The sequence below is a fragment of the Molothrus aeneus genome, chromosome Z (genome assembly GCF_037042795.1).
Source record: "Molothrus aeneus isolate 106 chromosome Z, BPBGC_Maene_1.0, whole genome shotgun sequence".
In the NCBI taxonomy this organism is placed as follows: Eukaryota; Metazoa; Chordata; class Aves; order Passeriformes; family Icteridae; genus Molothrus; species Molothrus aeneus.
In genome coordinates this window covers 41,053,090-41,078,381 of record NC_089680.1, presented here as the reverse complement: position 1 = coordinate 41,078,381, position 25,292 = coordinate 41,053,090, and the positions used below count along the sequence as shown (strand labels likewise).

Sequence of the window (25,292 nt, the reverse complement as noted above, 5' to 3'; positions counted from 1 at the left end):
TCTTATGCTGTTTCTGGAAAACTCTAAAGGAAAGAAATTCACAGCATGAGGATAAACCTCTAAGGAATGTTTTGCTCTTCCAATCTTCTTTCCAACAAAGAAACCTTTTATTCATTTTATAATAAAGGCTAGACAGGCCCACTGTACTATCAGGCAAGTCTGCATTGGCATACATTTCTAACGTGAAGAACAGACAGGACAGTGACTATTCTTTTGATGCAAAGACACATTTTAAAGAGGTGCAACACTTTCCACGATTAGCATAGAGTGCTGCAAAGAGCCTTAAGGATTCTGCAGCCACAGGAAGTTTCTGGTACTTATTACGACAAGCATCCCATTTAATAATTTTTTTTAACTTTATTCTAATATACATTTAATAATGTAAATGTACACATCACGTTAAACCCTTATACCCCTTGGTAACCTAAGTTAACACATGCTACCTTATACATGCAGTTCCATAAAAAGATCCCCTTTTGACAGCTATTCATCACAAGCTGGAGTAGTTAAGGCCCCACTCTTTGACGGGCAGTGAATACGAAATTTAAAAATTATTAATAGACATTCTCAGCTTGTACATCATAAACTGCACAAGTCTAGACAGTCTTGTCTAGTTAGACAAGACCAGGCAACTTTTAATTTGGGACTCTTTCTGAGAGATGTCTATAAAGAAAAACTGAATAGTCCATAGTGCAAATTACTACCTCATAAACTGCAGCATAATAACACTTTTCCTTATGGATCTTCTTTATGAGGAAATTTATATTTCTGTAGTATAATAATAATAATAATAATAATAATAATAATAATAATAATAATAATAATAATAATAATAATAATAATAATAATAATGCATTTTATTTTACACTTATGAGGATGATATTGCACTTAATGGAAAATGCTTTACTGAGTAGTAATGTCTTTAAGCAAGCCTGTGTTATAAGCAAATTTTATTTTCTTGAGTCTCCCTGAATCTTCACACAATTCTTAAATATTAACTAAAATTCCTTGGTTTCAAATTAAACAGTACTCATATTTAGTGTATTTTTAAAAATTAAACAAATTGGCCAACACACCATAATACTATAACCAATCTGTATACCCCTTTCTAATTTTGAGGCTAGTAATTATCTGCAAATTAAATATTAAACAACCACAGGGGTATACAGAATTTAGTAAAACACTTTGTGATTACAGGTTCAAAGAGGTGTGGATAGACAGTGTGAAATAGAGGTGGTGTTTCTTTTAAAATGGTTGAATGCAAAAAATCCAGCAGGACTCCTAACATATTAATAAATTAGAAAGGCTAACAGGGATTTTTTTAGAATTGCCATACACTATTAAATCCTCAATAATACCTAGCATTTATATAGAACTTCACATTTTTAAAGTGCTATACAAATACTATCTGGATGAAATGTATTCTCCAGAGGCAGAATACAAATCCAAAGTGAAAGGTGATCAAATGAATGGCACCATAACAGTAAAATGTAATGTAATTACTACAGAGAGAAACTAAGTACTTTATAATCAGCTCGCTATGCATGAACTATCATGGAAGATCACACACTGTACAAGGGAAATGTAGAGATATAAAATTATTATCATTCATTAAACAGGTTCTGTGACCACAAGAGCTGTAACTGGCTCCACAACTTTAAAATGCCGAATTCAGAAGGTGTAGGAAACACAAGGAAACCCTTCAGTGACAGACAGGCAGGTTATTTCAAGTGCTTGCACAAACCACCTTGAAAAGCCATTATTCCTATACATCAATGCGGATTCCGTGTTTTATGGACATTAATTCTCTAGTGCCCGTTAAATACATAATAAATGAACACAGATGAGGTAAAGATGCTGTAATTGCCACATACAGCCAATATGGCAAGGGAGGAGTTTTTCCAAACGGGCAGATCCAGAGGCCATGACGAATCCCATCACGGACATGATGAGAAGTCCAGGATATGAACAACATCCAGGGAAGAAAGCACCATGAGTCCTTAAGCCTGAAAAGCTGCATGATAAACTTTAATGTCAGAGCCACCACAGGAATCACAGTAGAACAATGAAGAAGTGGTCTCCGTGGAAGAGTCAGAGCAGCCTGCAGAAGAGAAAAATATTACTGCCAATGGCTACAACTGTGACAAGAGAAGAAAAGTTTCATGAGTGTTTACAAGTGCATTGTCAGGTGACTAAACGGAAGCAGAAAGAAAAACATACTGTTCCTTTCCACTGCAAAATTTAAAACCAATTTTATGCACGAGAGTTGTGTGCTGCCCTGTCTCTACTGTATGATATGAATCATGCATCCTACTAAGTACTATCATCAGCAAAACAGGGAGGGAGAGAAATGAGGAATCCTGTTTGCCACACAGTCAGGTGGAACACGGGAACCTGTATTATCTGCTGCACTGATTATATGTCTTTAATTTCAAGACAACTAAAGGAAAACAACCATGCAATACACTTGAAATATTTAGTATGTTTTACTTGAAATAAATCATGTGCTTTAATGGCATTTACTCCCAAAAATACATCCTGTATTTTACTACAGTTGTCACCTGTAAAGTTGGTTTAGTTGCACAGTGTTTAAAACACCAAAATAATTTTCAATAGGACAAAAATATGAGCAAAGTTACATGTATTTTGATCACCTTGAGACAGTATTCTTCATGGACAGGCAAAACAAAGTTCATGAACAAAGATCTGAAACATTTGTGAGTGGGATTTTTGTGTCAACAACTTGTTTAACAATAACTCAGCTGAAAGCCTGATATTTGGTTTTAATATTGGTGAAGCCTGATATTTGGTGAATGTCTAGGTATTGAGATTACATTTAGCCATTTTAAGAAGTGATAATGTCAATTTAATATACATGTTTGAGGAGATATTCTGTGGGTGTACTCAGTAGCAACAGCAACAATAAAAAACTGTAATGGTATTTTGGATTACTATTTCACAAATAAGTAGATTCTTGTGTCTGTAAACACAGGAGAAATAACAGCACACTACCAGAAGGACTACAGAAGTGCTGATGTGATATTCATTGGCTCAATTCAGTTGCTGGGGGAAAACTCAGAAAACCTGGAACAAGGCCCCAGAGATGTTAAGCAAAAGTGTATCTTTGCTGTGTTGAACACATCCCTCACTGCACCTAGTGCAGAAGGCAAACAAAGCCATCTCTAACCTGTTCATTCTTCAGTTGTGTTAATCCTTGCAGGATGCAACAGGAAGAGGGCCTGGCAGTGGGACTCTGGAATAGGTTCATCAAGCTCAGGCATAACTTAGATAACTGCATGGAACACTACCTTCTCGGCAAGGAAGCCCTGATGTAGCCTTACCCAGTTTATTAACTGATTAGAGATGGGAAGTTACAGGCTACCCTGAAATAAAACAGCTCATGTTTTAAATCATAGCCAACCATAAAAGGCCTGCAGAAAGCTTTGTTCTAGTAGCTTCCCACCACACACTTGTCCTTGACTCCTGATCAGGTAATGGGATTTAAAAGCTCACAAACTGTCTCAACAATTTTTAACTCTAATGTTGTGGATGCAATTCCTTTAAGTTGGAGCAAAAGGTATATTTTCTTCAACTTCAGTTCTGTTTCACACAAGCAGATTGTTCATGGATTAAGGCAGAAAAATCTTGTGATGGTGAAATTGTTTATCACCTGCCTTACAAAGAGTCCAATTTTTGTTACTGTCAACAAAAGGCTCAAAAGTACATACTAACTTAATTTTGAAAAAACCTGAATGTTCCTGCAGATAATCTAGTGACTGGCCTCTATTTCTGCACTTTGGAAAAAAAAAGTAGTACAGTCTTTAATCAGTCTCTTCCCTCTGGCCTATTAAGGTTAGGTGCCAACTGCACACAGTGAGTAAGGAAAATTTTAATGATACTTAGGTACACAGTTTATCAGTACTGGTGCCAAGGTGATGCTTACATTCTTTTCACGTAAATTTCAGATGGCAGGGTTGTTCATATAGCAAACCTGAGTGTTCAATGTCAGCAAGAGAAAGTCATATTCTGTAACTGTAGTACAGCCATCAAGCTTCTGATACGCTGTTGCCCAAGGCCTGAGAGAACAGTCTGTTTCCTCTTTTACATTCTGTGACTAAAGGAACACTTACATCCTTGAGTTGCCAAGCCCTGGACACAGACAGGTAGGTCCATTTGCTGATTTAAGCTGCTATACTCTCTTTCTCCTAACAGGAAAACTTGTTTGCCTTTAGAAAGCACCAGATCTTTAAAAAATCCCCCAAAACACAAAAACCAAAAAAATCCCACCAACAACGAAAAAAACCAAAAAAACCCCACTGCAAAACACAAAAAAACTTCCTTTTCTGCCTTAGACCTCTTGGAAAAAGTTGCAAACAGAATTTACTTACAAATGACCTTTTCCATTTGCCTACATATGCAATCAGATGCAAGATCATCTTGCAGTTGCTGCTCCTCCAGCCCCTCTAACTACAATGAGCAGCTGGAGACAGGATGCAATAATTGCACGCAGGAGAACCCATGCAAATTATCTGCTTTAATGCTCACGGCAACACCATGGATGTTATGTAATAACAGATGCTCCCTCACTGATATTCTGTAGTGCTTCACAACCCTGAAGTCTTTAGTTCATAGTAACATATTCAATGTAACATAAAGTAGTAATATTAACAACATAGTATGATATTCAATGCTACATTAATTGTGCTTGCGCAAAGCTTATTCTCAAGTTCCAGAAATGCTCCTGTACAGCCCAGGTCAGTCATAGGCGGCACATTTCCCAGCAGTGCCAGTGTTATGTATGTTTGCCACCAACTGAATGTTCTACACTTCCAATATTTGGTGACACCAAGACAGCAATTTCTGCATGTCTGTTCTGCAACGTCAGCGTCTGGGCTACAATCCTGGTGGAGTCTGGGAGCAGCCCATCATGTCATACCAGCACTCCTGACTGACAACAGGCTGCTGGAACTACCATCTCTGGAGTAGTCAGCGAGACAGATTCTTCTATACTTGTGTGCACAGTAAAAACCACATGGAGCACAAAGAACTACAAATTCCAAGTAGTAAAGTCATTGGAGACTATCATACTCGTTGCAAAAATAATGTGGGCAAAAGGTCAGATCACATGGTACTTGGTACACAAGTATTTATCAAAGCAAACATACAAATACCACACGTGACTATTTACCCTGAATACTGCAGAAAAATAATGATGACCATGAAAAATAGACCAATGACCAAACAATCCAGGTGCTGAATGGCGTCAGCAAGAACAGAAGTAGGTGACTAGAGTAGTGTGAAGGTAGCAATTGGAGGTGGAAGGCAGTACCGCCTTGTGCCGCACAGAAAGGTTACTCCAGAAAAAATAACTCGTCATCAGATTTAAAAGTGATGATGATGAGCTTTATAGGTGATTGTGTACAGTAACGTGAAATATACTATTGGTACAAATTAGTAATAATGGTGTGGTTGGTTAATTATATGAATTAATTTATTAGTTATTTAGTAATGTGTTGCAAAAGCAGTAAACATGTTAGTATCTTAAAGCAGTTACTCTCAACCATGCAATTTAAAGACAAAGAATGGGACTGTAACTACAAAATATGTAGTAAAAAAGTATCCCATGAAGTGATAAATTATATAAGTGACTGCCTGAAATTATGCCAAGAAACTGACAAGCACATCATATAAAGCCAAGGAAAGAAAAATTACATATTACAATCAGATCTAGCTGGCTAGACAGCACACAGAAGAAAAGTTTATGGGGATTATGTTACATCACAAACCAAAGAGACTCTGATGGCATTGTAAGAAGACAAAACCTGTAACAGATTATTATTCTTTTTTTAAAGGACAGAAGGATTGTACTTTTCTGCCACTGAAAGGAATTAAACTACAGTATTTGGCTCAAATGAAGTCTCACCTAAAATACTACTCATGGTTTTGGACAGGATCCTTTAGATGTAATTTAGGCAAAAAAGCCATAGATAGGAGAGGAGAAAAATAGTGTGAGGTTTAGAAAACACAAACTTGTTTCCTTAAGATTTTTTTTTGAAAGTTATTTAGTTGAGAAGATAGTCTTTGCAAAGCATAGGGGCTTTGCAAGTTGTAATGAGAGTTGAGAGACCTACACCAGATTATTTCCTTTATTAGCCCAGTTAACATATGGAAAGCAAAGGAGTTGGTAGGCAAATCACTGAAAAAGTCTTTGGGCATCTTGTCTTTTCCTCATCTCAGCTAAATACATTTGGCTACTAAAATGCAATGTTTCGTGTTTCTGATTTGAAAAAAAATTTGGAGGAGATCATAGAAATCAGCTGTCTTTTGCAAAAAAAAAACCTTAAAGAACAAGAGAACTAGATCTGTCATCAACAGTTAGAAAATTAATTGCTATCTGCTTGGGAACTGAAACAACACAGGAAGAAATTAGGTCACAAAATTACAAAAATTTACTTGGTTTCACATAGTAGGGATAGGCTAGGCTACAGAAACATTCCCCATCAAGGAAGGTGTAAGTATATTTAACCTTGCCTCACTACCAAGTGGCAAGTCACCTCCCAATTCCGTAACAAAATTCAACAGTCAGCTTCTCAAACTGACATCGGTGAAGTGTGACATCTAGTGGTCATAATTAAGGAAAATACTGGTAATCATCTCAAATGCATGAAAAAGCAGCAATAAAATTTTAATACTTTCTAACAGCTAGCCATTCATTTACTTGCATTCACTGATTTTAAAATAAGAAAAAACAGATGAGACTAATTTGAGATTTAAATTCTATTCCATATTGTTATTGAGTAGTAACATTATGCAATACATTAACCAACCAAACTAACTTTCCTTTTCTTTACTTAGTTTTGTAATTGCACAGTACTTCCACATGCAGGAAGTACAGAAAAGGGGAGAACCAGGGACTACTCTGGGAAGAATGATGCCAGGCACCAGAACATGCTGGAGCCTGACTGTCCATGTGGCAAGATGGTGGGTCAGTGGTATCCTGGACTGCACTGGGAATGTGGCCAGCAGGTTCAGGGACCCAATTCTTCCCTTTCCCCTCAGCACTGGTAAAGCCAAGAGGGGAAAACTGACCAAACACGCAAATAAGAGGCGTCTTTTCTCTACAATAAATAGTGACAAACTATGAGCAAACTAGAGGAGGAAACTTCTGGAAAAGAGTGCCATAATCTGGTAATACTAATGCTATTGAGAAACTCTGTTCTAACAAGCAGGTCTGCAAATAGACAATGATCCATTAACAGGAGCCAATTCACCGTTTTACATTTATTAAGCTGATGCTTCTTACCTACTATTTTTTGGATTGTTTTTTTTTTCCTCCAATGAACTATATTTAAATACAACTCAAACTGCCTTTTTAAAGGTGACAGCTCACATATAGCTTGTTCGTAGGAGAAATATTTAGGGCTGGCTAAAACAAATGTACTACTCACAATGACTGAATTAAATAAAACAGAAGCTCTATCATTTACGTTTCAGATATTTCTACTCCACATTTCATGTATTTCTAACCCTTACTGTAAAGTGAAGTGGAATAATCCACTTCATTGGCAAAAGTGTGCAGGCAGCACTTAACTCCTTAAGCTGGATAACAAGGCAACTATGTGATACATGTAGAATAGCATCTACATGCACAAAACTCTTTTTTTCCTTTCTAAACAGCAGAAACTGAACACTAGATGTAAAATATTTTTATGGCTTTTAAAATTGTAACAACTGCATAAAAACATTATTCCTGTATATCTATGAAATTTAATTAATTAAATTACCAGTGGAACTTTTTTTGTCTAGGACATGGTAGAAGAACAGTAACGTAAACAGTGATAAATTAACAAATTACTGATCTACTGACTTACCTTTAATGACAGAGATCCAGCAAGAAAGAAGTGGTCCACATCAATGACAGAGGCAAGGAAGCCAGCCAGGGTGACCTCAGTGAAGTCACTTTTCTTCCTGAGTCCAATCACTATTGCCCAGGACCACATCCCCAGTATACCATGCACTGCATTATCAGATAAGGCTCTTAGCCAGTCATTTTGCTGAATGAAGGAAAACTGCAGGAGTCTGTCTGCTACAAAGCAGAATATCCCCAAACCTAGACTGGAAAGAACTGACGCTGTGCTGAAAGTCTGGAGAAGAGCGTGGGCCTTTTCAGTCTCGGATGCCATGACGAGAGCCATGTTGCAGCACACAAAATGTCATCAGGACACACACTGTGCATTGTCCCTCTTATCGTCAGTTGTTCTGTAAATGTCAGAGATCAGAAAGGAAAGTATTAAACAAAGAAAATCCATTTGCACAAAACATTTGTCACCACAGCTACAATTGGGCATTAAGACCCCAATTTCACTGTTTGCATTTAACATTCCCAGGGAATTTTTTATTTCAATTAGTCTATTGACTAGAACACTACAGCTTTGAATTAAAACACCTGCCTTTTTTTAACTAGAACCAGCACAAGTAACACAGAGAGCTCTAATTCCACTTACTGAAACCTTAAATATTACAAAATAACCTCAAACATCTCTGTGATAACTCACTGAATGTGTTTCAAGATTCCTTCTTATCTTAAATACATGATTTAACCCAATTAAATACTTTACACTATAATAACAAAAGAAGATTCAGTTTGGAAGATTCTTATGACTGATGCTCAAAATCCCAGCTTTCTCTATTAAACAACTGTTAAAACTGAGTTTTCAATGTATAATCCAAACCACTACTTTAATTTACATTCTTTGTTAACATATGTAGTACTCTCCTGGTACCCTTTCCTGAGCAATGCCTTGTTTAATTTAGAGACTGGAACGTAGAATAAACCTTAAGAAAACCAAGCCCACTAAAATATCTTCTTTGTGTTTATTATTATTTATAATAAACACAAAGACAACAACCATTTAGTCAAGCAAAGTAATCAAAATCATTTCCTTATAGAGCAAAACTACCTAAGCTTTTCCTCAGCATGTGCTCCAGCAGAGAAGCTGGCTGTTACTTTTAGGATTTATCTACTGTCTGCCACCTTACCTTCATAACTCCTCTTTTTGCAAGAGAAGTTCTAACTGTCCCAGCTGTTATGCAAGTCTTTTTGGGAAGCTATACAGACATAACACAGTTTTAAAGCCTACATCCTGCCTAAAAATGGATACTTCCCATCAGTTCACCATTTTTGTGCAATACATTAAATCTTGACAACCCTTCTTTACTAGGTAAGTTCTTATTCTAAAGGGCCTTTTCGAGTGTATTAGACTTCCTAACATGACACATAACAATTTATGGTATTAAAGACACTATAAATCTCATATATAAATATCTATCTCATACATAAAAATCTCAGATATAAATGTTTGTTCCAGATTATTTACATGCCTGTCTGGTGTAGAATTATCCACAAGACAGAACGACTGGCACTCTCTGTAGGAAAAGAAAAAGCCCACTGAATCATTTATTTAGAAAACATTTAAAAAAATAAAAGAGAAGAAAGCATGAATAATACATGGACTTTGCACAGGCATAAAAAAGTGGGTCAAATTTAGTCTGTTAACCATGACAGGACCTCTTCTGAATGAATGAGTAGACACAAAGTATTTTCTGAAACAATGGAAGTGCTGTTTTCTGGTGGGCGGCTTTATGGTACACAGGACATGGCTGAATAAATTCCATGTTAAGGAAAAAAAAAAATGGCAGTCTCTTCACAAATGTTTCTTCTATATGAGCCATCATGTCAGATTGGATTTCATTTAAAATTACCATAAAGGCTGTGTAAGAATCCAATCTGTGAAGAGGTGATGTAGGAACATACCTTTAAAAAGCACGCCAGTAATCAGAATCAAACCTCCCCTGGGAGTAGGAGAACATTTTTTTTTCCATCACAGGTGCCTTACTCCAGTCGGAAATGTCTGTGGTCTATGCCTCAGCATTGAGCCTCTGTGCTTTCTGAATCCAGTCTGCCCAGCCCAAACACCACTTGTTCCATCCTAAATAAAAACAAAATAGGCATCAGTAAGCACTGATATTAGGCAAAACAGCATACATGAAATATGAACAACAGTAAAAAAATCCAGAAAGAATAAACATGTATTTAATTAATTTGTAAACAAATATAATTGAGGTAAAAGCAACTTCAGCTAAGCTTTAAAGCTCTGTGAAAGAAAGCAGAAAAAAACCCTAAACCAAGAGAAGAGCAGAAATAAAAAGAGAGCATTATAGTACCTAAAAAATAATAAAATAGAAAGTCCAGTCTTCTACCTAACTGCATTTCAACAGACAGAGCAATCCCTTTTCATAGATTTCTTCTTGTGCCTAGAAGATTCCCACCTAATGAAACATTTATTAAGTCGCATTCAGGGATCTCTTTTTAACTTCCACCCCATCACTTCGTGACCCTGGAATAATAGACAAAGAGAGACCTAGAAATTCATACAGCAACAGAGGTCTGTGTCAGTTCTGGGTTAGGCTTACACTTGTGCTATGGGTGGTATTAGCATGTGTTCCTTGAGCCAGAATGAAAAACAGGATGCAAAACTGGCTTCAGGTTGACCATAGTCAAGAGCCATGTCCAACTGTTCTTTTTAAGCCGTTTCAGCCTCCTTTTAAGAAAAAAATGAGTGCCGCCTATGTAAAAATCAACTCACATTCCTAGGTACAACAGAATTTCCCAGAATTTTTCTGCAGATCAAGAGGGAAATCAGACCACAAAAAGCAAAACTCTGGAAAACCAAAATAATATCTGAAATTATAAATTTTAATGTAAAACTAGAACATTTCTTTTTCCCTGAAAAATGATGCTTTTCAGGCTCTTTACAAAATATCACAATAAAGTGTAGATTTTTCCAGTCTGTAAATCTCACAAAGCAGCTGTTTAGCTTACATTTTTGCTAAAACAGAAAAGTGGGGAATAATTCACACGGAAATTTTTATAGACCTCTGTGTGGTCACTACTGTTAACACCCTGAAGGGAAGTTCTGGGTTGGTTTTATGTAACAGCTGACAGAGTAACCCAGCTTTGAGTTGTGGTTTCTCATGACATTTTTAAATGAGATAAAGCACTGAGCAGAATGTCTGTCTATAGTCTCAAAATGAAATTTTGTAGATATGCTTACTTTAATTTAAGGAAATTACCCAAATAATTTTAATAAACACGCAGTTAACACTTTAAATTACTGTCATGAGAAGCTATTTAGATCAAAACTGTATATACACTTTCAGGAAAACAGCTAACAGGCTATGGTGTATGAGCAAAACAAAAATCAAATGGCTAAAATTATCACTTAGAAATTTTGCTCTGCAATAATTTTTGCTCCAGTTTTGCATGACGCTATTAGATACACGAATACATATAGGAATTTAATGCATGAAGTTACAGAATCACACAATCAATTAGGTTGGGCAAGACATCTGAGATCATCTAGTCAACCTACAACCAGACAACACCCTGCCAACTAACAGAATTATGCATTCTACACAGGAAGTTAAAAGACTTGTAATCCCTCACAATTCTATAATCTCCTAAACCTCTCGTTATTTGATATTGGATGTTAATTTATGTTAAAAACTGCATGAAGCAGAATTAAGACACCAGCTCAAACCTTTAGAATACAATCGCGTGGAAAAGGAGATGCCAACCTAAGACTATCTGTGAAGAACTGACAGTGGCAACATTTTTGGGTCAGATAATTATAACACATTATTGGAGTGATCATGCAAATATTTTTGGGCCAGATAATTATAACACATTATTGGAGTGATCATGCAAATATTTTTGGGTCAGATATAACGCATTTTTGGGGCTGGAGAGGGCAAAATCCCAGAAGGAAACGGTAGGATTTTACCAAGACGCCGAAGAACAAACTAAATTAAACCGAGCAGGAAATTAACCTGTGAACCCGAGATCAGCGGGAGCGTGAGGGGAGGCGCGGGCCTCGCAGCCGCCGCCGCCCGCCCCGCCCGCCCCGGAGCCCACCTGGAGCGCGGCCGCCGCCGTCCGCCCTTCGCCCCATGGGGCTCGGCCAGCCCGATCCCGGCCGGAGCGGGCGGGCAGCGCGGAGGCAGGGGGGCTGAAGAGCGCCCCGGGGAGCCGGTCAGGAAGCATGCGTGGCCGCGGAGCCAGCTGGGAGCCCGGCCCGCCTCCTCTCCGCCCATCCCCGCCGACAGCGGCGCTGGTTGTGAGGGAGAAGTGTTTCCTGGATTATTACATGGAGGGTTTGGTGTTCGCCCTTTGGCTCCTTTAAATGCTGGGAGGGAAATCGATGATGAGAGTTTAGTGTTTTGTCATTTAGGACATGGTGCGCCTCTGACAGACCACAGAGCAGAGTAGTGTCTTCTGTCCTCAAATTAGTACTTATTTACACAACGAGAGCATTATAGAAAGCATTTGGGAAACATTTTATTCAGTATTAAGACTTCTTGGTGTGAGCATCTGAACAAAAGCACGCTTTTACAGTAGAAACTTCCCATGTCCATTTCAGCAGCAATCCATCAATCAAGTTGATTCGAATATATATTCAAACATTAAAAGCAGCACTGTCAGGTCAGGCCTGATCTATTTATACAGCAGTGCCCCATTATCGCAACTGTTTTCTTTGCCTATACTAAATACAGCACTGGCGTTATTATTGATATTACACTGGCACCTGACAGACTTCACCAGGAATACACCGGCAGCCTGTCCCTCTGGCCTCAGCCTTCATTCCTGTCTCCCTGCAGAGCCTCCTCAGACACAGCTGGGACAGCTCCTGTGAGGACAGGGAACACACGGCCTCACCTCCCAGAAGCGGCAAGCAGAGATTCAATATCCTGAATGACTTTAGAAGTTTTTTCCAAAGCCTCCGAGACACAATCTTCATTGAGTTCTTCTGTCTCACATCCGTTTTCTTTTTGTCTGACAGTGACACCAGATGGATTGGATTTTGTGGCAGATGATCTTTTCAGAATGTTGCTACTGTCTAATAAAACTAGAGTTACTTTGTTAAGAAAAAAAATTCAGACTCTTCCTCCTAAAGAGAAAAATTAGTCTCAGCATTTGTATTCATCATTCTGCCTTGCAAAGTCTCACATTTTGTAGCATGGTAATTACATACAGGTAAAAAAAGAAAAAGATTGTATTACTTAAAACGTCTACAATATCAATAGAAAAATGTCTTTTAGACTTCAATTTATCCAAAAGTTACTTTGAAAAGAAAAAGGGTGTTACACTTCAGTTTAACAGCATGCACTTTTCATACTAATGGAATTAAACACTGGCTTAAAGACAGTTTTAGAGTGGCTTTAAGCAGATTCAGTACAGTGCACATTTCCAGCTGGCTGAACACAATAGAACAATACTAAGGTAGCTGATAAACAGAAATATACTGTACTGCAACCACAAGCCCAAAGGCAACTGTGTTGTTCCTCTTTCAAGAACAGATCAGCAGATGACTCTTAGCAAAACTGATGCAATACACATTAAAGGGCTTTGTTTTCTGGCAACTTTTCATTTTTGTTTTGTACTTCAACACTGTTTTTAAGTTTTTTTTAATCTTTTCCACAAAATCAGTGATAAAACAAAAAAGATAAGTAAGAAAATGAGGGTTTTTAAGTAAGACAGTAGAAGAAGGTAAGATCAGGATAGAGAGCCTTTGATGATCTAAAGTGCAGAGTTGAACATGCAGATAAACAGCAGAATATAAAAGTGAAAAAAATCTTTACAGCTTTTAAAAGGATACAATTAAATCTCTGTATTTTTTCAAGCTCAGCATCAGCAGACCTGTCCAAAAAAAGAAAGGTTATTTCTCAAGGACATTTTCTACTTCAGATTTTAGTTTTTGACAGTTTCCAGCAATACTGAGAATTAGATTAGCAAAATCTCTGTCTTTGATACCACTGTTCAATGGCTGACATTTGTAAATCATTTTTGTTTCCAAAAATTTGGTCTCTGCTCTAAGAATAGTCTTTTTGCTGTAAGTATGTATAAATAGAGATAGAATTTTCATTTCAGCAGCTATAAAATGCTATAAATATAACATAGCTGATGCTATAAAATACATCAGCTGAATCTGCTATAATTTAAGTAACAAGTGCAATTGTAATTGATTTCAATTAGCACATTTTTAATATTCTAATGTTTGCAGATGATGTCAGTAGATTTTTGGTCAGTAAGTAGCAAGTGCAACTGCAATTGATTTCAATTAGCACATTTTTAATATCGCAATATGTTTAGAGATGATGTCAATAGATTTTTGATCAGTAGCATCTATTAGAAAGGACAAATACATCAGCAAGAGAAACAACTGTCATTAGGCAGTTCAAAGTACTGTTTTAGATGCTTGATGTTCTGTTAAAAAACATCTTTCTTGGTCTGATATCTTTCCGCTGCAAGACACCATCTTTGGAACATTAACTGTGCTTTGACAAAGTTAACATAATTCTGATTTTTAAGACAGGCAAAGCACAACGAAACAACCTTCACCTGAAACTCACTGAACATTTTAAACACTGAATGAAAAATATGAAACCATATACAAAATAAATGGACTTTAAAAATAAATTTTCATTTTTGTCCATTAGGAAATGCAAGACATAAAATTCAGATTATAATATTTTTGAGTTTTGTTTTCAACGTTATTTAAGTCAATTATTTGGGATAAAGATGAATACCAATTTTCTTCAGTTATGGAGTGTACAGGATATTCAGCAATCTCCTTCCTTTCATTCAAACTTCTGCACCATTCTATTGCTGTTCTGATGTACCTGTGTTAATACGAAAATTCAAAAAAGTAGTTATTTATTTAAGAAATAAACTCCATTTTTGAGAGAAAAACTGAAGGCACTAAGGAACACACCTGGATCTGAAAGAAAAAGCTATGATTCAAAATGTATATTTTTCTCCTAGCTTGCCTTGCCATTTTTTGTCTAGAATCTTCTTCATATTTAGATCTATACAGTTATAGTAAACTATAACAAAGCTGTATGTTTTGCAATGAACAGTGTACAAGTGTCAATTTTTGTTTGTGAATATCTGCTTGCTAAAATGCAGCACAGAAAACTTCTGATTATTCCAATAATGAGGCTGTAATTACAGCAAGCAGATTAGAAAACAATCTGTAGACAGAGGTCAATATCTGTAATAAAGCAAAAATCAGATAAACTACTGTTCAGTTCAGTTCTGTATATCAGCTCTATATAGGACAAATCCTTTTTTTTTAATCCACTGTAGTAAATGCCAAGTTGCATCTCTAGTTATTTTTCTAAAAAGACATTGCCATAACAGTTATAATGGAATCACAGTATAAAGCATGCAGTGGCACTGAGTCACACAGGTCTTGAATCTCTGCCAGAAATAAGATGGAGCTTTTATCATTACATGTTTGGTCCACCCCTACCAGTTTATCATCAGAAAATAGTGTTTCTTCATCTAAGAGGATCTATAAAGAGAAATTTTTATATTTAACTTTTTAAAATTGAACAACTAATTTAAATTACCTTTCATAAACTCCAGGATGACTTATTTGTATTAGCTGCTGTAGGCCATCAGGAGTAGTTAATTTACACCAGCCTACATCTTCATTTATCTTAGAAGAAAAAAAAAACAAACTCAAATATTAATTTTCTGCTGCAGTCCAAAGGAAAAAAAAAAGTATAATATGCCAATTTAAGAATGAAATATCTATGAACAATCCACTTTAAAAACTTGCAAGTCTGTGATTTGCTAGGGACAGAATCTGCTAAAGTCTGCTGTGACAATTGCAGGGGAAAAATACCTGGCACAGCCCCAACTCTTCCTTTGTGCTATTCAAGAATAAATTATTTCTAGAAGTGTGTAAAAATGTCTCCAAACCTGTAGAATTCTCAAGTCCTTTTTGTTTTTGAATTTTATTGGCATCAGAACTTTTGTTTGGTATTCTCATTAATGTCCTAGTAACACTTTTTCATGGATAGTCCTTTCTCTAAGTCACACGTTACCTGGATCTCACTACAGGAAGAGCTGAAATCCCAAACCATAGTCAGGATCATCCTATCCCAAAAAACAGCATGGACTTTATGATCTGAGTACACAACCAGTCTTCCTGTGCTGGGAATAATCTTTTCATGCAGCAAAACCGGCAACATTTCTCGTCCATCAGTCTCAGATACCTAGAACCAAACAAATACATTAAAAACTTGAAAAAAGGCTATTTACATCATTACAACTGTCTGTATCTGTTCCAGATATTTTATTCACTTGTTTTTTCCAGATCACAACCAGCTCTCTTCATCATGCAATTGCTTCTTAAATATAACTTCTAAATGCATGCTTTTGGTTCCCAAATATCTGCCTTCCTGTCTGTGAGGATACACTCACCATTCTTCCCTCTAGATTAAGTCCTATTCCTTACAGTCTGTATAATCATCCTTATAACACTGCAAGATTTATAAATTTTCAGCTACATACCATTTTCCAGCAGCAGAGATAATAATTATGACTTAATGACAGTTTTGTTTTGCAGCAATACTGAAGAATTCTGAGGAGACAAAAAAAAAAACCCAAAAAAGTATCAAACATTTAATTCCTATTGTGTCTTCTAAGCACTTGCAAACTTTGTTCTGTAAGTTTCAATATGCCCTCAGTGCTAAGATAACTTCCTTTCATTTTTATACTTAAAGTAATAAGCGTTTTGTGTAATTTTAACTCCTGTCCTTTCTAAGTCAGCAGAATTAATGTAACAAAAGTTACTTGGTTGCCTGAGTAATAATGGAGGATATTGAGTATGGATGTCCGGGCACATCTGGAGGTAGGCTGCTCACTGAATACATCTTTTCTTCCATCTGAGTAAAGAGCAGAAAGAAGATTAGTTAGTTACAGGTACTGTAGCATAAAAACGGAATTAAAAGCAAGTGATGAAATTTCTAACCTCCCAGAAGCCAACTATAATCACATTTAAATCTGCCACAGAACACAGACAAATATCCGATTGAAAATTGTATCCTTAAGCCTACGCCTGTATGAAGAAATATTCAAATATTCAGTTTCTTTACAGTCAATAAGAACCAGAAACTTTTCTTGTCAGAGAGTAGCCTACAGGTCATTACCGAGCAGCAATGTTTGACTACAAGTTAAAGGCTGGGTTCCAAGAGTACAAATTTGATCCTTAATTCTGCTTTAAAAATACAAGGTGTTGCATTAGCACTTGAGAGGACCTCTCCTCTGGGGTAACTTTACAGACAGGCACAAAGGCAAAATCCTTTTCCACTGAACAAATGGTCTGCAGCAAAGCCAGAACAAAACCTGCATCTTCTAGGTTCTGTCTTCATACAGTAGTAAACACTTCCAAGTACAAAGAGATTAAACTCTAATCAATAACATTAGCTTCAAGACTAAACTTCAAAATTCATGAGAAATGGTTGTAGAATCTTACTCTTGAGTTTGATAAAATAAATGTTACAATGAAGAAGAATTTTCTTATTGCATAAAATTTACAATACCTTCTGAAACAGAAGGAATAATCTCATCTTTTTGCATAACTAATGGCGTGATTAAGGCATTATAGTAATTACCAGTGTAGGGACTTCACTACACACTGCATAGACAAATGTCTTAAGGCAGCTGCTAATTTGAAGGAATTTGAAACATCCTTTTAAGTAGTTCTAGTTTTTAAATAGTTTCATACCTTTTTTGTTCCTTTTTGGATTGCATAACGTACAAAATATTTTCCCAAAAATTCTCCCTCTGACTTGAAAAATGAGTCATCACCAGGATAAATTTCTATGATGTTTGTCCTACCATGGATAAATCTAAGAAAAATAATAAGATTTTTAGCAAGTATTTGAACTGCTGTGTCACTAGACAAGCAAAACAGGTTATTAAACCTGAAGAAAACAGTAAGCAGAGACATATTTTCAGCAACTCAGATGTTAAAAATTTCTACTGTTTCACAAACAGTAGAATGTACCGATAATGTCTTTTAACACAGAATATTAATATTACTAGGCTCTTTGACATGTGCATGGGGGTGGAATTTTACTAAGCTAAAGAAAGCTTTTTTGTGTCAAGGTAAACATATTCAAGAGCTGCTCATTCCACAAAACACTGTGATCCTGTAAAGAAAAATCCAACCTTAGAAGACCAGCCACATCTAGTGTACACAGGAGAATGCCAGACTGAACAATTCCTGAACAATCTAAAGGTCTTAATTGAGAAAAAAACTTCTGAAAAAACTCTGAAGTGCGGCTAAACATTTTGTTTAGATGAGATAAAAATTTTGGAATTACACTGAAGAAAAATTAAGAATACTCAGCAGAAAGATTAAAGGGCTAAACACCAGTGATGCTTTTGATGCTTTTATCAAAGACTTTTAGGTGCTAATAGCAGTTATAGCAATTTCAATTTGAAAGTCCTGTTGTTGGGTTTTTTTTGTTTGGTTTTTTTTTTTTCCTTAACCATATGGACAAGGTGACTTGCCAGGAAAATCCACAGCTGAACATGTGAATTATGTAGGTCACCAAGATAAACACTTCTAAGCTGTGAAGTCTTCAGCAGCAAGAGGAGAGAACTAATTTGCAAAGAAACCAAGTACCATTATTTTAAGTGAAATCTGTGGTAACTCCAGCTGTCCAGTAAACCTTTAAGAAATCAGATTATCAGATCACTTAAACATGACTTCAGATTCAGGCCTGATAATATACTGTGCTTTAAGTCCAGTGAAAAAAGCAGAAACAGACTTTGACATGAAGACTGTGCTCCATTTCTTAAAGAGCGAGAAAGGGACAAAGTAAGACATTTCATCTTAGAGCTTAATTCCGATACAAATAAAGTCTTCCAGATAACAGATGACCTCTTTCATACCTGTAGAAAACACCCTGGCACCACACAACTTGAATTAGCTGATGGAATGAATACTCCTCCGTATCTTCATTCTGAAAGAAGTCACAGAATGCCCACCTGTGTGTGTAAAATACAATGACAGCCTCACTAAGTCCATATATTGTTTTTTTGTTTGTGTTGTGTTTGCTGGTAATCACTTCTGTAACTAGAACTGAAGTGTGCACACTTATTCAAATGATAAATTGACACATATTTTCAGAGTCCTCCAATTCCTTAGTGATCCACTTCAGTTACCAAATTAAACTTCTCAATCACGCAAATGATTTTTTTTATTTAGTGATGGTGAGAGACAACATATGCCACTGGCCCACCTCAGAGATACTCTTTTCAAAACAAGAGGAAAAACCAACCCACTCCAATACAAAACCTGTGTTCTTTTTTCAATATTCTCTTTTTCATTTACATATTCATAAAGCATGTCAGAAAATATATTTTTTTAATCTGAACTAATCACTATAGCTTCATTAGAGTAGGTTACAGAATGGTTTTACAAGGTCAAGTTTCAAGAAATTTTTAAAAGACCCAAAACTGAAAATAATTTTAAACTTTTTTTTATAGTTAGGATTCAATTATTTTGCTAGAAGTTGGGGATCCAAAATGCAGAATAGTAAAGCATATGATAAGAACTACAAAGTAAAGAGTTAAAATTACCTGTGTAGATGTGGGGCTCTGCAGCTGAGTGGCAAAGCTGTGGGTAAACAAGACACTGTCTCATGTGTTTCAGGGTCTGCTAAAGCATCACCTTCAACAGCTGTACAGCTGTTTGTCTCATATGTCTTTATTACATTTTCCACAGTATGTAAGTTACAGCATTTTAGTGCCAAGGACAAAGGGTATTTCCATTCTTCTGGGCACAAGGAAACAGACCAACGCTGTGTAACCCATGTGTATTCAGAAGAACAACTTGTGTGGAACAAAGGCACTCCATCTCCATCTTTTTGGTCCTTTGGTTTGGCTGGTTCCCTATACCTATCTTCAGCACAACCACAGTTATTCCGATTCTCTATTCTTCTTTGTTTTGATGAGACTTCTGCAGCAGAATTTTTACTTGGTTTTCCACATTGATCTCTGCTTTGATAGTTGCTGTTCTTTTCAGAGGAGCATGAGGATGCTGCAGATGACTGGCTGACTTTGCATAAGAACTCCACTGTAAATTCTTGCTGCAATTCTGACAAGTAAAGGTGAGCATAGCCATCTACAGATGAGATCTTCACACTGCCATTGTCTAAACATCTTGTCAGATCAGCTGTCACAGGGTCAGGCCATTTAATTTCTGAGATATCACTGAGAAGAATCTAATTCAAGAAAAAGGATTGAAATATGCAGCAAGATAAAAATTACCTGCCTCCCAGAAATTCAATGAAGCATTTACATTTAAATTAATTCAGTCCTTCTGCAAGGTGATGAATGGCAAGAAATGTTGCTCTGTATTTACCTGCATGTATGAGCTCAGAGGAAGCAAAACATCTAATCTTCATATCTGCTTCCTCCTGTATTAACAGAGCTCTATCTAGCAATAATGTTTTAATTTAATTCAGCCATAAATTAGGTAAGGTACATGGGCAACTGATCAGGCACAATTGTACATGTTTGTGTTTCCATCGGCCTCTTCAGAAACAAGAGAGATAATGGCGAAATTATCTTGTTCAGAGCAATTATCTGATAAAGAATTGCAAAAGGACACTAAAAAATAACCAATGCCAGACAACAAGGCTGCAGGTAAAACTTCAGTTGAGATAAATGCAATGTTATCTCAATGAGGAAAGGCAATCCTAACTATTTATAGTTATATATATTTCTATATAGGAGGATGGGCTCTGAGCTGACTGCCACCAACCAGAATCCTGGTGTTGTAATTCTCAGTTCCATGAAAACACACTCAATGCTCACCTGCAATTTAATCAGTATGAAATGTTTGAAAGTTCTCGGAATGGAACAAGAGCAAACTAAACCTACCACTGAATACGTATTCACGGCCAACCTGCATTTTGAATACTAGCTGCAGTGGCCAAATGAGAGCCTAAGCACACCACAGGAATGGGTTGTTTTGAACTCAAGCATAAGGCTAGTAACACAGTCTAAGTGTTTTTGTGCCCATGAAGTTATTGTTATGGTAGCAACAGGCCTCAGGGCTTAGGTTACCTCTGCTAGGCCCTGGGCTGGCCTGTCAGGCTCTTTAACAATTTGTTATGGCAGCTGAAGCTTAGTAACTCTTACTTTATTATGGTGGACCACTGAAGTGTGGGAAACAGCAAGGGCCTTGAAAACACGGGCACTGCTTGATAACAGGCCACACAACAATAAAGTGACAGTAAACTGCTGGACAAGGACAATGTCAGGAGTTCTAAAAAGAGTATTTTGGCTTTATGAAAAGCAGTTTTTCTCAAAGTGAGGGGGAAGAAACCAAAGCAACAGAAAACGGGTGTGGGGGAGAAGCCAACAAATATGGTCAAGTGCTTGCTGTGGCCTAGGAAAGCTATCCTGCAGCATTCTGAAGCAAGTTGACAAAACGGATGCTGCAAGTTAAAAACAGTCTAGAAACCCAGCCAATCTCCAAAGGAGCTAGATTGTTCAAGGCCTGAGAGAAGGTGGAACTTACTCCTCAGTGCTAAGAGCAGAGCATCAGCTCTTTGCACTAACTGCATGACTGGTAAGGACTGCTGTCTTTTAATTAAGTATATAGTGACACTGAGTGACAGTGCTTTAGGCAGCTAAACATTAGCATGAAGGGTGTTACTTCTGAAGGGTCAGTCTAAAAGCTTTAAAACTCGCCTGATTAATCAGTTGTCTTAAGATTCCCACCACGCTGTGCAGACACTCATATTCAGTGGGAACCCAGAGAGATGCTGATCTGGAGCAAAGCTTCCAGAAATACCAAATTGGTCTCTGCATGGATGTTCAGTCTGACCTGGACATTGTTCCATTCCTCCCACAGACCCCAGCACCATTTTCACAGGGGTATTCCAATGGGGAGATCTGATAGCCTTGGAAAATACCATCCTGTTGCAGTGTGACCTCCCTCAGAAGTTTCTACTGCCAAAATATAACAACACAAAAAAATCCTAGGTTTTACACTTGCTAAGAATAAACTAAGTTTTAGTATTTCTTTCTACAAAGGAAATGCATTAACAGAGGTCTAAGTAACAGTTAAAACTGTAATTTAAAACGGCAGTAATTTAAGAAAGATGACAACTCCATTAGCCAAACTGCATTCGATAGATCTTCAGGGCCTGTACTCACACACAGGCATGTGAAATTAAATTAAATCCGGTGGATAAGTTTTTTTTTATGAAAGCATTACTCGCCTAATGTGCAACCCCACCTTTTTTCTTTCTGGAGGTATAAGACGTGAAGGCAAGTACGGGCGAGAAGAAAACGCGTTCCGGAAATCTAGCGCTCGTAGAAGTTGTTCCTGTTTAAGTGCAGAGAAAAACAAACCCTATTACGATTTTTTACAAGCAGTGATAACATTTTATACTGATTTTATACTTTTTGTGGAGGTGAGGCTATGAAACCCGCTCCGCTTTTTACAGAGAGAAACAAGAACTCCTGTTGGGGCCGCGATCCCCGGGCCGGCCCGTTCCCGAGCAGGGAGTTAACTGCGGCACTGCCCAAGGGATGCTACCCGGGACGGCGCAGGGACGAGGGATAGCGCTCCCGTCCCCAGAGGCACTGCCCACTGCATACCCGGTAGGCACTGACAACAAAAGCGACCCGCTGGCGGGTGGTCTCCGCCGGCTGGAGCGGGTGGGCGGCCGCGGGGAGCGCCGCTTCGTACAGATACTCGGAGCCGCAAGGAGACAGCAGCAAGCGGGACCCCCCCGCGTAGTGCACCTCCACCGAGTCGTCCCCGAACAGCACTATCACCCTTTCCGCCTCCATCGCTCGGAGGCCCAGCAAGAACCGCGGGCGGCGCCCGGGTCGAGGCGGTTGAAGCGGCCGCGCCGCCACACGGCGGGAACAGCGGGGCGGGGCGACCGCCCGAACTCCGACCGAGCTCCACTTGAACTCTGACCGAGCTCCGCCCGAACTCCTCCTGAGCTCCGCCCCAACTCTGACCGAGCTCCGCTCGAACTCCCCCACGAGCTCCGCCTCCGAGCTCCCGCCGAGCCCCCGCCAAACTCCCCCCGAGCTTCTCCTGATGTCCTGCCGACCTGATCTCCTGCCGAGCTCCTCCCCAGCTCACTCCGCCGGTGAGGTAACCGCGCCTTCCTGATCCCTCAGGCAAGATGAGCGCATTCCGTACACACATCTGTAAAATAAGCTTGAGGGAACTGCTGACAGTGTCCTTGTACTTTTTTTTTTTTCCTTCTTAATAAATTTTAAAATAATTTTTTATTTGCTGAAAATGGCAGGGTGAGCCAACACACAGCTCTGTACTTAGAACTGGGTGGTAGAAGCCCTGTCTGAACAGAAAGGCCAAGATGCCAAAAGACTATTTTAACATGATGACTAGTTGCCTTTTTTGACTATTATATACACCCTCCACCCAATACTTACAGTTCATTCAAAGCTGTTTTAAATGGTTTGACAGTTCACAGCTGAGTGGCAATTATTATCAACCCCCACTCCCAGCCCTTAGCAAATGGAGTTGAATATCCCCACTAGTCCATATGGTCTTTCTTAGCTCCCTGACCTGCTTAGGGAAGTACCTCCGATCGACTGACTGCATTCAGTACAACTTTCTATTCTTGACAGCTGTTGTCTCAGCAGAGAGTAGATCCACACCCATGGCTGCTGACATAGCCATGCATCATATTACCCTGATTCTATTCAGAATACCCCTTTTTAATGAGTATTATTCTATTCAGTAGTTGTCTGAAGCAAGTTTCAAAGTATATATTGGGATTATGAATGAGTATGAATATTATTATTTATGGATGATGCCTTGCATTTTGCTCACAATTTCGCTGCTTTGGTTAGAACCCTCAGAATAGGAACTGTGGAAGTAGGTGACACAGGCTGAAGTAGAGGTGGCAAATTAGCAGTTCAGGGTACAGTGTGGTATCTTCCCTGAGTTTTGGCTGGAAAGCCATTTTCTGTTCTGGTATCAATTAGATGATTTGGATAATTGGATGATTAGAACTATAATTCAGTCAGAGAGAAGTTGCAAATTTCAGCTGTCAGTGAGTTGTGTGTAGTAGGAAGGAAAGGCAGAATGTGATAAGGAAATAATGTCCCAGTGGAAAATAAAGATTACTACTACAAACCAGACTGAGTGTCACTAACATTCAGTGTCATAACAGATTATTCTATTGAAAAAAGAAAACAACCTAGCTACGTGCAGTTTGTGATACCGCATGTGGTTGGGCCAGTCTTGCTTCTCTCTGGTGGTACAATTATTCTCAAACCCAACAGTTAAAACCCAGTGACCTCATCTGTTAAAAAAAAAAAAAAAAGCCAAAGGCCAGTAGCAAGAACTTCTTTGCAGATTTTAAAGGGAAAAACTGAGAACAAGCTGCATTTCTGGATATGAAAATCACAGAACAGCAAAGCACACGCAAAGCAGCAATTCTTGCAGCCGATTTTGAAATTCCTTTAAACAAAAGTGTGATTTTCAAATACTAAACATTTTTGCTAAATCATAATAATTTGTCAAGAGTGGGGAATAGTGTGCATACTTTTACTGATCTGCAAAGTCTGGGTCTCATGCTCAAATTTGAATGTGAAGCCGGTTTCTTTTCAGAACCAGTGCTAAAGAACCTTGCTTCACATCTCGCACAAATTTTGCTTCCCATACTTCTGTGCCTTCACTGATTTACCATTATGCCATTAAGAAAATACATATTTTAAAAAGTTGTACATTTGCAAGGCATTGTTCAGAAACCTGGAGATGAGAAACACTTTTACACAGTGCATGTGAAATTTGTAAATGCTAAAATTCAGGTGAAATAACCTTTAAAGCTCTCCTGACTCATCTCTATTGTACACAGAACAATGGGTGATTAAGAGTGGGCAGACAAGCAGCAAAGGGGATCCTGACAGTGAGAAACTTACTTCTTTCTTTTGCTCTCTCACATTCACTAGCTTGTAGTGAAGTTCTTTGAGATTTAAGATAAGTGGGAAATACTTGAGTGTTTAATAAAAATATTATCCTGGTTTTTTAATGCAGCAGGACAGAGTTAAAACCAATTTTTCCCTGCTGCAGTAAAGACTGAAAGCACTTACAAAGTTCATATGTACAGACTATAAACTTCTACACTAGTTTGAATGAAAGTCTCACTTTATGATTTTTAATATTTTCAGTGGAGGAAAAGCCTTGTATTGCAAACTTGACTTGAGCTGCTCCTGATTTTTTTTACCCAATGATTTGGCATGCTTCTTATCTACTTATAAAATTACTGTTTCCACAGGCTGACAGTACATCTGGAGCTGACAGCTACCTGACAGAAAAAGACCACTCACCACAAATCATGCAAAACTAAAACATGTAAAATGCATG

The 25,292-nt window shown here is 37.9% G+C and overlaps 2 protein-coding genes across 3 annotated transcripts; both read right to left on the bottom strand.

The window, feature by feature from the left end:
- Positions 1-836: 836 nt before the first annotated feature.
- On the bottom strand, positions 837-12,079 carry TMEM267 (transmembrane protein 267). 2 transcript variants are annotated; one of them, XM_066569035.1, is made up of 5 exons: positions 11,975-12,079; positions 9,815-9,989; positions 9,382-9,426; positions 7,872-8,259; positions 837-2,101 (listed from the first exon to the last, which is right to left on the bottom strand). In XM_066569035.1, the coding sequence occupies exons 4-5, from the start codon at positions 8,193-8,195 to the stop codon at positions 1,766-1,768; spliced, it is 660 nt and encodes a 219-aa protein (XP_066425132.1). In that variant the 5' UTR covers positions 8,196-8,259; positions 9,382-9,426; positions 9,815-9,989; positions 11,975-12,079; the 3' UTR covers positions 837-1,765. The 2 variants fall into 2 exon arrangements, with proteins under 2 accessions (XP_066425132.1, XP_066425130.1); XM_066569033.1 differs by lacking the exon at positions 9,382-9,426.
- Positions 12,080-12,771: 692 nt separating this feature from the next.
- On the bottom strand, positions 12,772-22,732 carry CZH5orf34 (chromosome Z C5orf34 homolog). The gene is made up of 12 exons (XM_066569036.1): positions 22,538-22,732; positions 22,173-22,262; positions 19,502-20,145; positions 18,812-18,907; positions 17,637-17,760; positions 16,703-16,794; positions 16,421-16,490; positions 15,952-16,122; positions 15,472-15,560; positions 14,647-14,739; positions 13,716-13,756; positions 12,772-12,965 (listed from the first exon to the last, which is right to left on the bottom strand). The coding sequence occupies exons 1-12, from the start codon at positions 22,730-22,732 to the stop codon at positions 12,772-12,774; spliced, it is 1,899 nt and encodes a 632-aa protein (XP_066425133.1).
- Between the last annotated feature and the right edge of the window lie 2,560 nt (positions 22,733-25,292).

Bases quoted from the DNA above. Each gene is read 5' to 3' on its own strand.
- CZH5orf34 (XM_066569036.1), bottom strand. From the start codon at position 22,732: ATGGAGGCGGAAAGGGTGATAGTGCTGTTCGGGGACGACTCGGTGGAG. The intron at 18,908-19,501 runs GTAATTTTAACT...TTACACACACAG, and splicing joins AGAGCCCCACATCTACACAG to GTGGGCATTCTGTGACTTCT. The intron at 14,740-15,471 runs GTAATTTAAATT...GTATTAACACAG, and splicing joins CATCCTGGAGTTTATGAAAG to GTACATCAGAACAGCAATAG.
- TMEM267 (XM_066569035.1), bottom strand. From the start codon at position 8,195: ATGGCTCTCGTCATGGCATCCGAGACTGAAAAGGCCCACGCTCTTCTC. The intron at 2,102-7,871 runs GTAAGTCAGTAG...TCTCTTCTGCAG, and splicing joins CTGGATCTCTGTCATTAAAG to GCTGCTCTGACTCTTCCACG.